This window comes from Lates calcarifer, linkage group LG17, assembly GCF_001640805.2.
Source record: "Lates calcarifer isolate ASB-BC8 linkage group LG17, TLL_Latcal_v3, whole genome shotgun sequence".
Taxonomy (NCBI): domain Eukaryota; kingdom Metazoa; phylum Chordata; class Actinopteri; family Centropomidae; genus Lates; species Lates calcarifer.
In genome coordinates, this window is record NC_066849.1 from 27,446,572 (window position 1) to 27,458,632 (window position 12,061).

Below are 12,061 nucleotides of genomic sequence, written 5' to 3' on the forward strand. Positions count from 1 at the left end.
TTTTTGCTCCCTTCTAAAAGAAAGAGCAGAAAGAGACTTTCCTAAAGAGGTTTTGACATAAATGAAGTGAAACAAATGAAAAAACTGTTTTGTAGCTTAAGGACTCAAACATACAGAAACACAGTTCTGGTCCTTTAATGAAGAGAAACTCTGAACAGCAGCAGGTGATAGTGTTAAACCTGTGAATCTGTTTGTTCTGCACTTTTACCTTCAGGCTGTTTTTTTCTTTAAAGCAGAGTTGTTGACGTGCAGATCTCTGAGGACGTTACATCATTAACTCCACCTGGTAAACACCTCCACCTGTCTACCTGCTGACAGTAACCAACCCTTCAGACTCTTATCAGACGGTGACGTCTGTATGAAACCAAACAGCTCATTACAATAACTCACTCAGGCTCCCCTCAGAAGTGAAGTTAGAGACTGAGTAAAAACTTTGTATCTGTTGAGAGAAGTTGGAGGTTTTTCCATTAATACATTCAGAGTTTGATCATAGAAGCTTCTAGAAATTAATATGGTGGAAATTTGTGGGAAGAGACTGGTAAACACGACAAACTGAACGGACACAGTTGAGAATCATGGAGTGCCACAGGGCTGTATACTGGGTCCTTCAGTTTTTCTGCAACTACTGCTTCATATCAGATTATTTTTAACTTATTTAACTTTCTAACCAGAAAGCTTCTTTTTGAACAGCTCAGTTCTTCATACTTCAGCAGGAGCTAGTTATTTAGATTTTTTGCCACTCACCTAAAACACTAATTACAAACCCCTCAAAATAAATGAATACAGGTTATATGAAAGGTCCGTCCACAAACACATTCTGATCTGAACTGGCAGTTAAACAGTTGAAAATATGATTCCAGATAATCTGATTAACTAGTTTTCATTAAGAGACGATCATAGTGACTTTAAAAGAGGCAGCTCGACAAATTTAAAACCTTTTCGATTCAATTATTCAGTGAATTCATTTTGTCTTTTCATGTTTTGTCGTTAAAGAAACTGTTTGTGGACATTCAATCTCTAAGTCTATGAGTCTCGTGTTTGATCTTCCTTAACTCTCACCACATTAAATGGGAAAGTAAAGCAGGAACCAGGTGTTCAGCCTCTGTTGTTGGTGTTGTTGTGTAGCGTCAGGTATTCACACACACAGAAATCACCTCAAATCATTTTATTTACGGGTCGTTTTTCCATGTTGGGTAACATTTAAACCGTTTTTTTTTTTTCTAGAAAACCTCCTCAGTCCGTTGTGTGGGCCAGTGCTGGAGGGGGTGGAGGGGAGGGGGCGGAGCCGGCTGCTGTGATTGGTCAGCAGGGACACGGTGTGCCGGCGTCCAGCTCCACCGTCAGTCCTTTGCTCAGCAGGAACGCTTCCTGTTTGGGTTCCCGCCCGAGGAACTTCCTCAGCATCTCGGAGGCGTCCTCAGAGCCGCCAGGCCGCAAGATGAACTTCCTGTAGTCCAGACCCACCTGAAGGACCAATCAGGAGACAGTGAGTCAGTCAGCTGACACCTAACCTGAACTGAACAGCTCAGGTGTTCTCTCCGTTCTTTAGTTAGCAGTTTTGTGAAAGGGTTTTAAAATTAAACTCTTTGTTGATCATCGTCAGCTGACACCGGCTGATACCAGCCAGAACCTACCCACAGGTGGAGGTAGCATCTGACAGGAGCCAGACTCAGACCAAGGACTCCACCTGGAGAAACGCCAACATGTGGTCGACATGTGGCCAAAATATTTACCTGAATTAGAGCTGAACAATTGTGGGAAAATGTATTTGCAGACCAGCAGACCAACCATCAGCAGATAACTGATAATTAGTTCTGACTTTCAGGTATTTGTTGTCTCTGTCTGTCCATCTGTGATGTTACAGAGACTGACAGAAGCCTGCAGCAGCTTTTCTGTCTATTAACGTAGTGAGTTGTCGACCTGTCTCCTCTGAGGTGGCGGCCATTTTCCTCACCACGAGCTTCCTTCCAGGTGTTTTAGTGGGTTCAGTCGCTTTAGTTTGGTTATAATTCAATAAATTGTTTGGCTCTGGTCTGAATAATAATAATAATAATATCTGTGCTCTCATTACTTCTTCTGTTAGAGAGCAGCAGGTTTTGTACTGCAGGCTGAGGTCCTTCAAGACCTAATAAACATTCGTACTTTACATATTGGATAGAAAATAAAGGACTTCCTGTGCCTGATAATATCACACTTTGCACTTTGTGTTTTGTGTCTTTGTGGGTTTTTTTTTAATTTATTTACATCATTAGTCTTTTTTGGCTCGACCACAGCAGGACCAGCCCTGTTGGCTGTTGAACTTTTCCCCCGACGCCATCGCTCGTTGTTTCACAGCAGTTCTACATCGACACATGACCATCGGAAACACCAGCAGCCTGGAGCCACGATGACGTTTCACCAGGCCGGTCAGTTTTAGCACTGTGTTGAAACCTTCTAGGTTTTTTAGGTGCTACTGTAGCACTGACTTATTTTATTATATTAATTATTTTGTTTGTGTATTTATTTCTTCTGTTTTTTTTCTTATGTTTCTGCTGCAGCAGCTGAACCTCTCCTCTGATCTGACCTTGGGGTTCATGATTCCTTCTTGTTTGAAGCGAGCGAAGAACATGTCCATGGAGAACACCTCGCTCCACAGGTAACCGTAGTACTGAGCATCGTAACCGCCCGCCAGGTGTCCGAAGGTCGCCGGCATGTTGGTGCCTGCAGGACACAAAGGAGAGGTCAAAGGTCAGAGAGACTGGAGGGGGAAGCAGTTATTTTTCTACCAGTTCCACTCAGACTGAAGTCCAATAAATCTGTCTGAACTGCAGCTCAGTGAAAATCAACTGAAACAGTTTCATCAGGAGGATTTATAGTCCACATTTTCTCATTTTATTTGATGTATCATCACTTTCTGAGCAGCACGTTTCTGTGCTCATATCATGCTGCTCTCATTTGTGACTTGTCAAGGTCTGGTTGTAGTTCTGGACTGTGCCACTGGGTGGAGTCCTTTCTCTGTGTGCTGAGATGAGCAGCATGATTTCCTCACAGTAACACAACAGAAGTGCTTTAACCTCTACAAATCAGATGGTGGGGTAATCTGGTTCATGGTCGTATATTCCAGACTTCCCCAGACTGACAGAGAGCTGAGGAGAGTGTCTGTTAAATTACATGTGACCAAATCCAAAATGTGCCAATCTAAGGTAAAATATTCTGCAGAGGTTTAACTGAGAAATCCTCATTCACAGCTCCTGGAAATAAACTTTGGAGATTAAAAATTCCAAACCCATTTTCCTGAGAATCTTGACCTCACCAGCTCTTTGACTGAACTTCACCACTTCTACGTTTATAAAAAATGAATATAAAAAGTGACTGTGATGTGACAGCTTATTAATAAAACATTAAAACATTTGCAGTCGACTTCTTTCTCTGTTTCACGTCTCCGTCTCTTTTTCTAACATTCTAACTCTGCTCTTAAACCAGATGAAGGATTTCAGATCTTCAGTAATCAGAGAAACGAGCTGAACAAACAGCTGCTCTCCACGTCCTGATCCTCAGAGAAACTTTTAACCTGGAACAATAATCCCTGTGAAATTCATGATGCCCCTCTGTAACCTCTGAACTCTGGTGTTTGGCAAACTGTAGTAAAGTAAGTGACCTGGTGAAGCAGGGATTCCCAGGACGTCCAGACAGAGTCGTCCGTATTCCTCCGCAGGGTCGAGTCCGTCCCTGGTGTGAAGAGCCTGATCCACTTTAGCCAGAACGATCTGCCTCAGGTTGAACAGACCTGCAGGAGGAAACCAGACCACATGTCCTCAGATAAGTCCTCCTTTTATCAGACACAATATTACTGCACAGTAATTACTGTTCTGTCAACAGACGGCTTTATCCAAACCAGTGTTTCCTGTGTGGTGCGTACCGGTGTTGGCGAGCCGGGACTTGATGAGTTTGTCGAGCAGCTCGTCGGGGATGGCGTTTCCGGTCTTGTAGTGTCTGGACATCCTCTGCAGAGGCTCCTTCTCCCAAACCCAGTTCTCCAACATCTGAGACGGAGCCTCCACAAAGTCCCGCTCCACATGAGTCCCACTGAACATGGCGTAGTCCGCCTGCAAACACAGATTCATCTGAGTCGTACTAACATGGCGGCCTATTCATTCCAACACAAAGCAGTTTTTTTCTTTAGTGTCAAATCCTCTGGTTTATCCACTGACCTCGGCACAGAGTTGGTGCATGACGTGGCCGAACTCGTGGAAGTACGTCTCCACCTCGTCGTGCTGCAGGAGAGACGGAGCGTCGGCCGTCGGCTTGCTGAAGTTGGCCACCATGGCCGCCACCGACATCTGCCGCGTGCCGTCGGGCAGCAGGCAGCCGGGCTGGAGGCCGAAACAGGCGGCGTGACCGTACTTCCCCTCCCTGCACAGGACAGGTACGACATGAAGACAGTGAGGACACCTGAGGACTGAGCTGACTGTACTGTACGGCTCAGTACGTCACATTAGCCAAAGCCACGTGTCATCTCACCTGGGGTAGAGGTCCAGGTAGAACTGGCCGACCACCTGTCCAGTGCTGCGGTCCTTCACACAGTACAGAGTGACATCAGGATGCCAGACGGCCGCTCCGTCCACCTGCTCAAAGGACAGACCGAGTAGCTCCTGGTAGATGTCCAGCAGACCCTGAGTCACCACCTCCATGGGGAAGTACTCCTTCAGCAGGTTCTGGTCCACCGCATACTGAGTCTCCTCCACCTGAAGGAGGAGGAGGAGGAGAAGGAGGAGGAGGAGGAGGAGGAGGAGGAAAAAAGGAAATTCAGGTTGGTGGACTCCTGCCTGTACAGCTCAGGAAAACAGCAGCTGTGTTTGTTAAGTTTGAACTGAAGTGTTTCTGCCTTTAAAGATTCTCTGTGTCTTATAGATCCATAAATAAATGAAAAATAAAGCTGGAGGCAGCGTTGAACGGGCCACGGCTGGTTGTTTGGTACAACCTGGTAGGAGGGATTAATTAAATTATGAAGCGTTATTATGAAGTTAATGTGTGAATCATCAAACATGTTAAGTTTGGGGCAGATTGGACAAAGTATTTTTGAGTTACAGCAACTTCCTGTTCTTACTGAAGCTTTTAATAACTTTTAATCACAAAGGTCTTTAGATGATACTGACGGAGTTTGAGGTCATTATGATAAAATCTGCAGGAGGTGTTTGTTCTAATACGACGTCTGTAAATGATGAAAAATGAGCTAAATTTGTGTATTAAAATAAAAATGGCCAATGTCCTGTAGGTATTAGGCCAGGTCAAGAGACTTTGACAAACCAAGCCCAATGACAGGGGGTTTTTGAAAAATTCCGGGGGGCGCTATCGACTCATTTTACACGTGCACAAGACCCCTAAAATATGTTTATGTTTAAACATATAAATATTCAGGTGCAATGGTCCTAATGAGATAAAAATCAGAGTGAAGCAGCTGGAGGAGTCTGGCTGTGGTTTCTCAGGTGAGCAGCTCTTACCTGGGTCATGAAGTAGCGGGTGTCCCAGGCGTGCAGCTCTCCGTTGAACGGCAGGTTTCGTTTCTGACACTCCTTCTCCTTCAGTTTGAGGATGACCGCTCGCTCCTCGTCGCCCAGAGGCTTCAGCTTACGAGCCAGCTCCTCTGAAGGACGACAGAGAGCGAGAGGAATCAGGAAAAGAAGGTCGACTCCTCCTCGCAGTGAAAATCAAACTCTAAATGTTTTTCAAACCATTCACGCAGCAGCAGATTAAACTACCAGAAAACATGAAGCCAAGTTTGATTATTTCTGACATGAGCAGGTTTTTGTTTCAGCTGTGGTTTGTTTCAAGTCGTATCAGGTGTCAGAAAGCACAGGTAAGAAAACCGAAGCTGTCTAAACACAGAGGACGTCACTGTGGAGTCTGGTTACTTCACTGTCTGAACCAGTTTACTGAGCTCATCAGTTTATCTCTGTCTATCAGTCCGTCTGTTCAGCAGGACTCACCCAGGAAGCCAGCCACTTTCTTTCCAGACTTGGCCATGTTCATCTCCAGGACGAAGTCGGCGTGCGTGGTGAAGCCGAGCAGAGAACTCTTCTGAGCCCGAAGCTCCACCAGCTCCTTTAGGATGGACGAGTTCTCCTGAGAACAAACAGCTCAGACCTTTAGAGGAGAACTACAGTTTCCTGCTGGTCTGACCCGACGGCTCCATGTTGACTACAGCGTCATTATTACTGACTGACGTGATAAAAACACCACCTCAAGATCCAAGTTTTAATGAACCAGACTGATCTCTTACATGGTTGTGAACATAAAGAACAGCTTCCTTTAGCTTCTGAGCTACAGATTATTTTCTAAAGAAACTGGTTGTTAATAAAACTGAGGAACATCTTCATGTTGCTGTTTGTAAGACAAGAAACGGCAGCTAACGCCGTCTTACCTCTTTGCAGCGGGAGTTGAAGGCCTCCTCCAGCTTCCTGCGGGTTTCTGGGACGAAGCATTTCTTCATGGTGGGGAAGTAATGAGGATACTTCAGAGTGACCTTCAGCTTCTCTCCGTCTTTCTCCAGAGAGCTCAGGAAGTCCTCGGGGAGGCCGCCTGAAAACCAACAGGTCTTAATACCAAAACAGGAAGAGGGAGAAGACCAGGTCTGAGTGACTGAAAGGTCCAGTACGGAGTGGTAGACTCACCCAGCTCGTCTCTGGTGAAGGACAGACTGGTGGTGTCCTCGTTCAGGTTCTTGTTGAAGTCGATGCACAGGTTGCTCAGCTTCTTCTTGATGGTTTTGATTTCCTGTTACAGAGAAGGAGGAGATGCCAACGTTAACATCTACTGTAGAAACTGAAGATAATCAACATTAACCAATGAGATCAAACACTGGAGCTGCTGCTGCCGAGCTTTAAACTTTTTCCAGTCACCTCTTGCGTCTCTTTGGGCAGGTGGAGGCCGTTCCTCTTCCCCAGTTTGATCAGTCGTTCCATGTAACGCTTGGACTCTGCAGTGAGGCTCTCAGCATCGACCTTCTTCTGCACAGGAAACACAAACACCCAGTGAGAATGAGAAACACTTAGAAACAGGTTCAAATGTCATCAGAGCAGCTACAAGTCCTACATTTACAGGACATAAGACGCTGGTTTCCACCTCCTGAGACCAGGAACCAAACATCAGGTTAACAGGTGAAACACGAGAGGTGGAAGCTGAGAAGGAGCCAAGATGGCCGACAGACCGATCAACCAATCGCCTCTCCGTTCATCTACCTATTGATCTGTCTGCTGATTGGTCAGCTCTGCGTCCGTCAGCTCACCTCCAGAGCGACGATCCTCTGGTAGACGTCCTCCCTCATGCTCATCTCCACGTCGAACTCCGACAGACGTTTGTCGGCCTCGGTGCTCGCCGCTCGGACCTCCTTACACGGAGACACGTGCTGCGGGAAGTCCAACATGTTCCTCTGGACTGAAAAACGGGGGCGGGGTTAAACAAGAGAGGGGGTGGAGTCAGTTAGAGAAGACGCCACAGCAACATCACTTCTTGAAATTCTTTATTTATTTATGAGGCTCTGCTCATTTCTTCTTCTGCAACAACAGCCAAAAACAATCTAATATTATGATTTTAAAAATCTCTACTGAAGCTGTAACCTGTAATTTTTTATTTTAATTAAAAAACTTATTTCAGAACATGATCAAATTAGTATCAATGAAATTCTTGCCAAACCACTGATTAAAGAATCATTTCATGGGTTTGTTGTTTGTGTCTTTTGTTGTTAGTTGATTTTTCTAAGTGATTATTTTTTATCACATGATAAACTCTTCACTCCAGGTTTTGTTTATTTGTTGCAGGAACAGTGAGTGTGAAAAGTGAGATAAACTTGGTATCTATTCATTTTATAATGCATAACTTTCCGGCCATTACAAACTGTAAACAGCAGTTTTAACTCAGCGTAACATCAGTAGTCTCTGCTTTAGCTGTGCACATTCCCAGGACAAACATGCAGCTATCAGCTTCATTGATCTGAATAACTGGTTTTCTTATCATTGTTTCAGTGTCAGTTTTGTTTGTTGTTTACCATTCCGTCTCTACATTTTCATTTTCCACAGTGAGATAAGCAGCACTGACTGGTTTTCCTTCCTCCAGCCTCTCTCTCTGACCCTGATGACTCTCTGTGATGTGGTGATGGACTCGGAGCTGCAGTAGAAAGTGTTTCTGTGTCGGAGGTGTTTTCAGGTTTTCAGCTGCCTCCAAACAAAGCCTCTGAGTCTATTGTAGCTGCAGCAGCTGGTTCAGCTGCTTTCTCTGCAAACTGCTGATGAGTCTTTACCTTCACATACTGACTGTGCTGACTCAGAGCTTCGCTGCACAGCTCACAATGGACGTCCGACCTGCCTGTTGCTGTCAGGTTCACGCTGTTTGACCTCTTTACATTCAGGTTCAGCGTCCGTCCGCTGTACAGAAATATCTGGAGGCTCGCTTTAAAAGAAGCCGCTCACATTGTTCCAGTTGCTATAAGAAGCTTAGGCACATTTCAGCCACTTGATTTCTGTCAGTTTTAGTCTCTGAAAACTAAAACGAGTTTGATTTACTGCTAGTTTTTGTATTTTAGTTTGAAACTTCTCCTTGTTGGTGCATGTGTGGGTGATTTAACAAATCTCAGATATCAGAGTGTCCTTGAACGCACCGCCAAAGAACAGTTTCCAAACCAGTGTCCTGGGTTCAGCTCAGGAAGCAGGATTAGTGAGTTAACCAGATAACTTCAGGGTTAAAACTACTGAGGATCAAAATATCTCATTTTTTCACCTTAATACTGCAGAGTCAGATGGGATGATATGACCAAGAATAACTTTATTTATAAAGCAGGACTGAACAGCCTCCTGCAGCACAATCCACCGTCAGTCTCCGTCCACAGGAGACCAGATTTAATATTTAATACCTCTTTAATATTGACTGATTATTATTTGGAGAAAACTAAATTCAGTTGTTTTCAGAGTTGAGGAGTTGCAGATCAACGACATGTTAAAGGTAAATTCGCTGTATTCATATAAAGGTTTTCTACACATATTGATCACTGAGACTCCATCAGGGGCATTTTGAGGTTCAGTATCTTGCTCAAGGGCACGACGAGGAGCCAGGGATCGAACCCCTGACCCTCCTGATTAGTGTACAACCTGCAACTTGAATGTCTCACAAATGACGTCAACAAATCGCAGATACAGTTGCATAAACAGGTCATAAATCTGACAGTTACTGTCATGATTGATTGATCTGCTGATTATTAATCATCAGAAACGAACCGCAGGTACCGAGAGGTAAGGTTTTATATTTCTACCTTTAAAATAACAAACGATGAACTGATTTTCTGTTGAATGATCAGTTAAAATCATCCCAGCTCTGCAGCTCTGGTCAGAGGTCTGGATTAGTGAACCTGGTCTAGATTAGATCAGGAGATGATGGTCTTTGTTTTACGATGTCGTTCCATTGATCATCTCCCTGCAGATTAATAAGCCTGAAGTAATATTTAATAAAATATTATCATCCTCTGATGATAGAGGAGGACTTCAGCTTTAAAACACTAACTGAACCAACAGATCCTCACGTCTGAGGAGCTGAAACACCTGAATCTTTAGTATTTTTGATTGAAAATTGATCAATCATCAAACTAATTTTCTGTCTATCACCTAATGTAAATGAAAGAACAACAACGGAGCAGTGATGTTATTACAGTTTATCTGACTGCTTTATCTATCAGCTTATCTCCAGTCAGGTCTGCACACGTCCAGCTGATTTCACTCACAGTGACTGAACAGACCTACACCTGTAGTTTTTTCTACCAGACCTCAGAGACCTCCTGTAAGGACCAGCACAGGTCCAACCAGCCTAAACCGGACCAGAGGACTAATCCTGAACCAGAAGAAGTGGAAATAGCTGAGGAGGAGTGAAGGGTCTTTAAAGTCATTTCTACCTGAAACAACAGATTGATCAGCAGAAAAATAATCTGATTTATTCAGATTATAATAAATCTATAACTCTCTGGTTCCAGTTTCTCATTTGTGAAACTTTGCTGCTTTTTTTTCTCTAAAGTGAAAATAAATTAAATATATTTTGATTTGTGGCGTCACGTACGTGGAACATACAGACTCAGCATCATGTTCTCTGAGTCATGCTCTCACACTGATGTTTCATAAAAACACAAGACTTTTCTCTTTGACAGACAGACAGTGAATAACATGTTGTCGCATGTTTTTAATTCTCCAGGAGTGAAAGTGATCAGACACTCACCGGTGTACTCGACCTCCACGTCGGCGAGGGCCTTCAGCGTGTTCTCGAAGGTGACGCCGTCGAGGTCGAGCGCTCCGACGCGGTCATAAACCATCTTGGTGTTGGCGATGAGCTCGTCGGAAAGCTGCTGGATCTGCTCAGGGCTCAGGTCCCAACGCAGTCGGTTCTCAGAGCAGACCGGAACCGGGCTGCCAAACACCACCTCACCTGATGGACGACAAGGACGACAGGACAGGTGAGGACGTCACAGGACATCATGAGATACTCCACTTTAATTAACACCTTAGTGTATGTTCAAATGTTTTTACTGTAGATCTCTCTGTCAAGATAAAACAAGATGTTATGAGACAGGACAGGTCTCTGTAAATCACTCTGTTACAGGTAAAAGTCCTGCTCTGTCCTTACCAACAGTCAGAGCTCAACTTTTCTATGTCACATGAATGAAAACCATCTGCTTCTTCTTCATACAATGTCAGAAAACTGTGAAAATTCCTGTTATCATCTCCTACATCTCCGACTCGTCTTGTCTAAAACCCAAATGTATTCAGTTTATTCTCATATGTGAGAAGAAAAACATCAAATTCTCAAATATTTGGACATAACAAGTGAAAACATCAAACTGTTTACTGTTTAAAGCTGGAGTTCCTGGCTCTGTGAGAAGCTCTCATCTTACAAACTTCGTTCAAATATCTGCTAAATTTAAAAGTGACTCACTGGACTAAACACAAACCCTGAAACAACACGTGACAACACCAGACAGAACTTTTATCTAACTTTATCTAAACCCGTGTTTTCTGGAGAATCAGCCGAGTGCCGGACTCATCAGCAGATCAGGACCGTTTGGAAAAGGTTTTCAGTCTTGTTGAAAGAGATGATGCCAGTTTGCTTTCTCACCAAAAACAGTGACAGAGTGAAGGAGGGCTGTTTGGGGATCAGATGTTTCAGCCGATTTCATTAACAGATTATGGCGAATTAGATAAAATATTCAGTTTTGTTTTAAGCGTTTTAAAAAGGTTCAACGACGATGTGTTTTCTTTAAATTGACAGATTTTTAAACGGAGTTCGGCGCATTTTTTTTCTCATGCAGTTATGACAGGAGGCTCCGGGAGACACATCTGTCACCCAAGCTGTGTCTGTGGATGAAATTACAGCCTCCAGTCAGTCAGTTAGTTATTTAATTAGTCAGCTAGTTAGTTAGCAGGGTCGTTAGTCGGTTGGTAAGTTAGTTAGCTAGCTCAGTGAGTAAGCACAGCGAGCTAACATGCTACATAAACAGCAGAGAATAAAGTCAAAACTGCGGAAAAACGAGCCGCAGGTTTAACCCACACACCGGCTTTCTCCCGGCTGTTACCCACTAAACCGACAGACACGTTACCCCTCAGGTGAATTTGAATTACCTGGCTCAGGTGACTGTAGCCTGCAGCACAGCAGCTAGCTAACGTTAGCACTAAGACGCTAATTATCTATAAATGAACACAGAGACAAACGGAGAGAGAAAAGCCGCCGCTCGCAGAAATAATTTCACTCTAACGTGTGTCCGTTACCTTAAAAACGAGAGGAGATGACTCACCTGTCGGCCCCATGTTTAATAGATCGTGTGCAGGTTCGTTAGTGTGGTTCACTGGTGGAGCTTCAGGGCTACAGCGGCTACAAAAGGAAAAAAAGTACTTCCGGTCACAGATTTCAAAATAAAATCCTAACCGAGGATTAAAGCTAAAACGAACTGAAGATTTACAGTCAGAAGAAAAACATTAAAGTACAAAGACACAGGGTTTTTCATTTTTAATTTTTATCATTGTGTATTATTTCACTCACTTACTTGCTCTACTTG

General features: G+C 43.9%; 1 protein-coding gene across 3 annotated transcripts in view; it reads right to left on the reverse strand.

The window, feature by feature from the left end:
* Nucleotides 1-1,150: 1,150 nt before the first annotated feature.
* The window catches only part of LOC108892667 (thimet oligopeptidase), a 75,181-nt gene continuing 64,270 nt past the window's right edge, over nt 1,151-12,061 (reverse strand). Inside the window, exons 1-14 of one of the 3 annotated variants that reach the window (XM_018690359.2) lie at nt 11,801-11,917; nt 10,231-10,437; nt 7,265-7,413; nt 6,879-6,983; nt 6,651-6,753; nt 6,401-6,558; nt 5,967-6,102; nt 5,481-5,623; nt 4,501-4,724; nt 4,191-4,392; nt 3,899-4,085; nt 3,638-3,766; nt 2,564-2,700; nt 1,151-1,464 (exon numbers count right to left, since the gene is read on the reverse strand). In XM_018690359.2, coding sequence (XP_018545875.1) covers nt 1,303-1,464; nt 2,564-2,700; nt 3,638-3,766; nt 3,899-4,085; nt 4,191-4,392; nt 4,501-4,724; nt 5,481-5,623; nt 5,967-6,102; nt 6,401-6,558; nt 6,651-6,753; nt 6,879-6,983; nt 7,265-7,413; nt 10,231-10,437; nt 11,801-11,813 — 2,055 coding nt within the window. In that variant the 5' untranslated portion in view covers nt 11,814-11,917 and the 3' untranslated portion in view covers nt 1,151-1,302. Of the gene's footprint in view, nt 1,465-2,563; nt 2,701-3,637; nt 3,767-3,898; nt 4,086-4,190; nt 4,393-4,500; nt 4,725-5,480; nt 5,624-5,966; nt 6,103-6,400; nt 6,559-6,650; nt 6,754-6,878; nt 6,987-7,264; nt 7,414-10,230; nt 10,438-11,800; nt 11,918-12,061 lie in introns of those variants that run through there. The other 2 variants (XM_018690358.2, XM_051077063.1) reach the window with 2 other exon arrangements.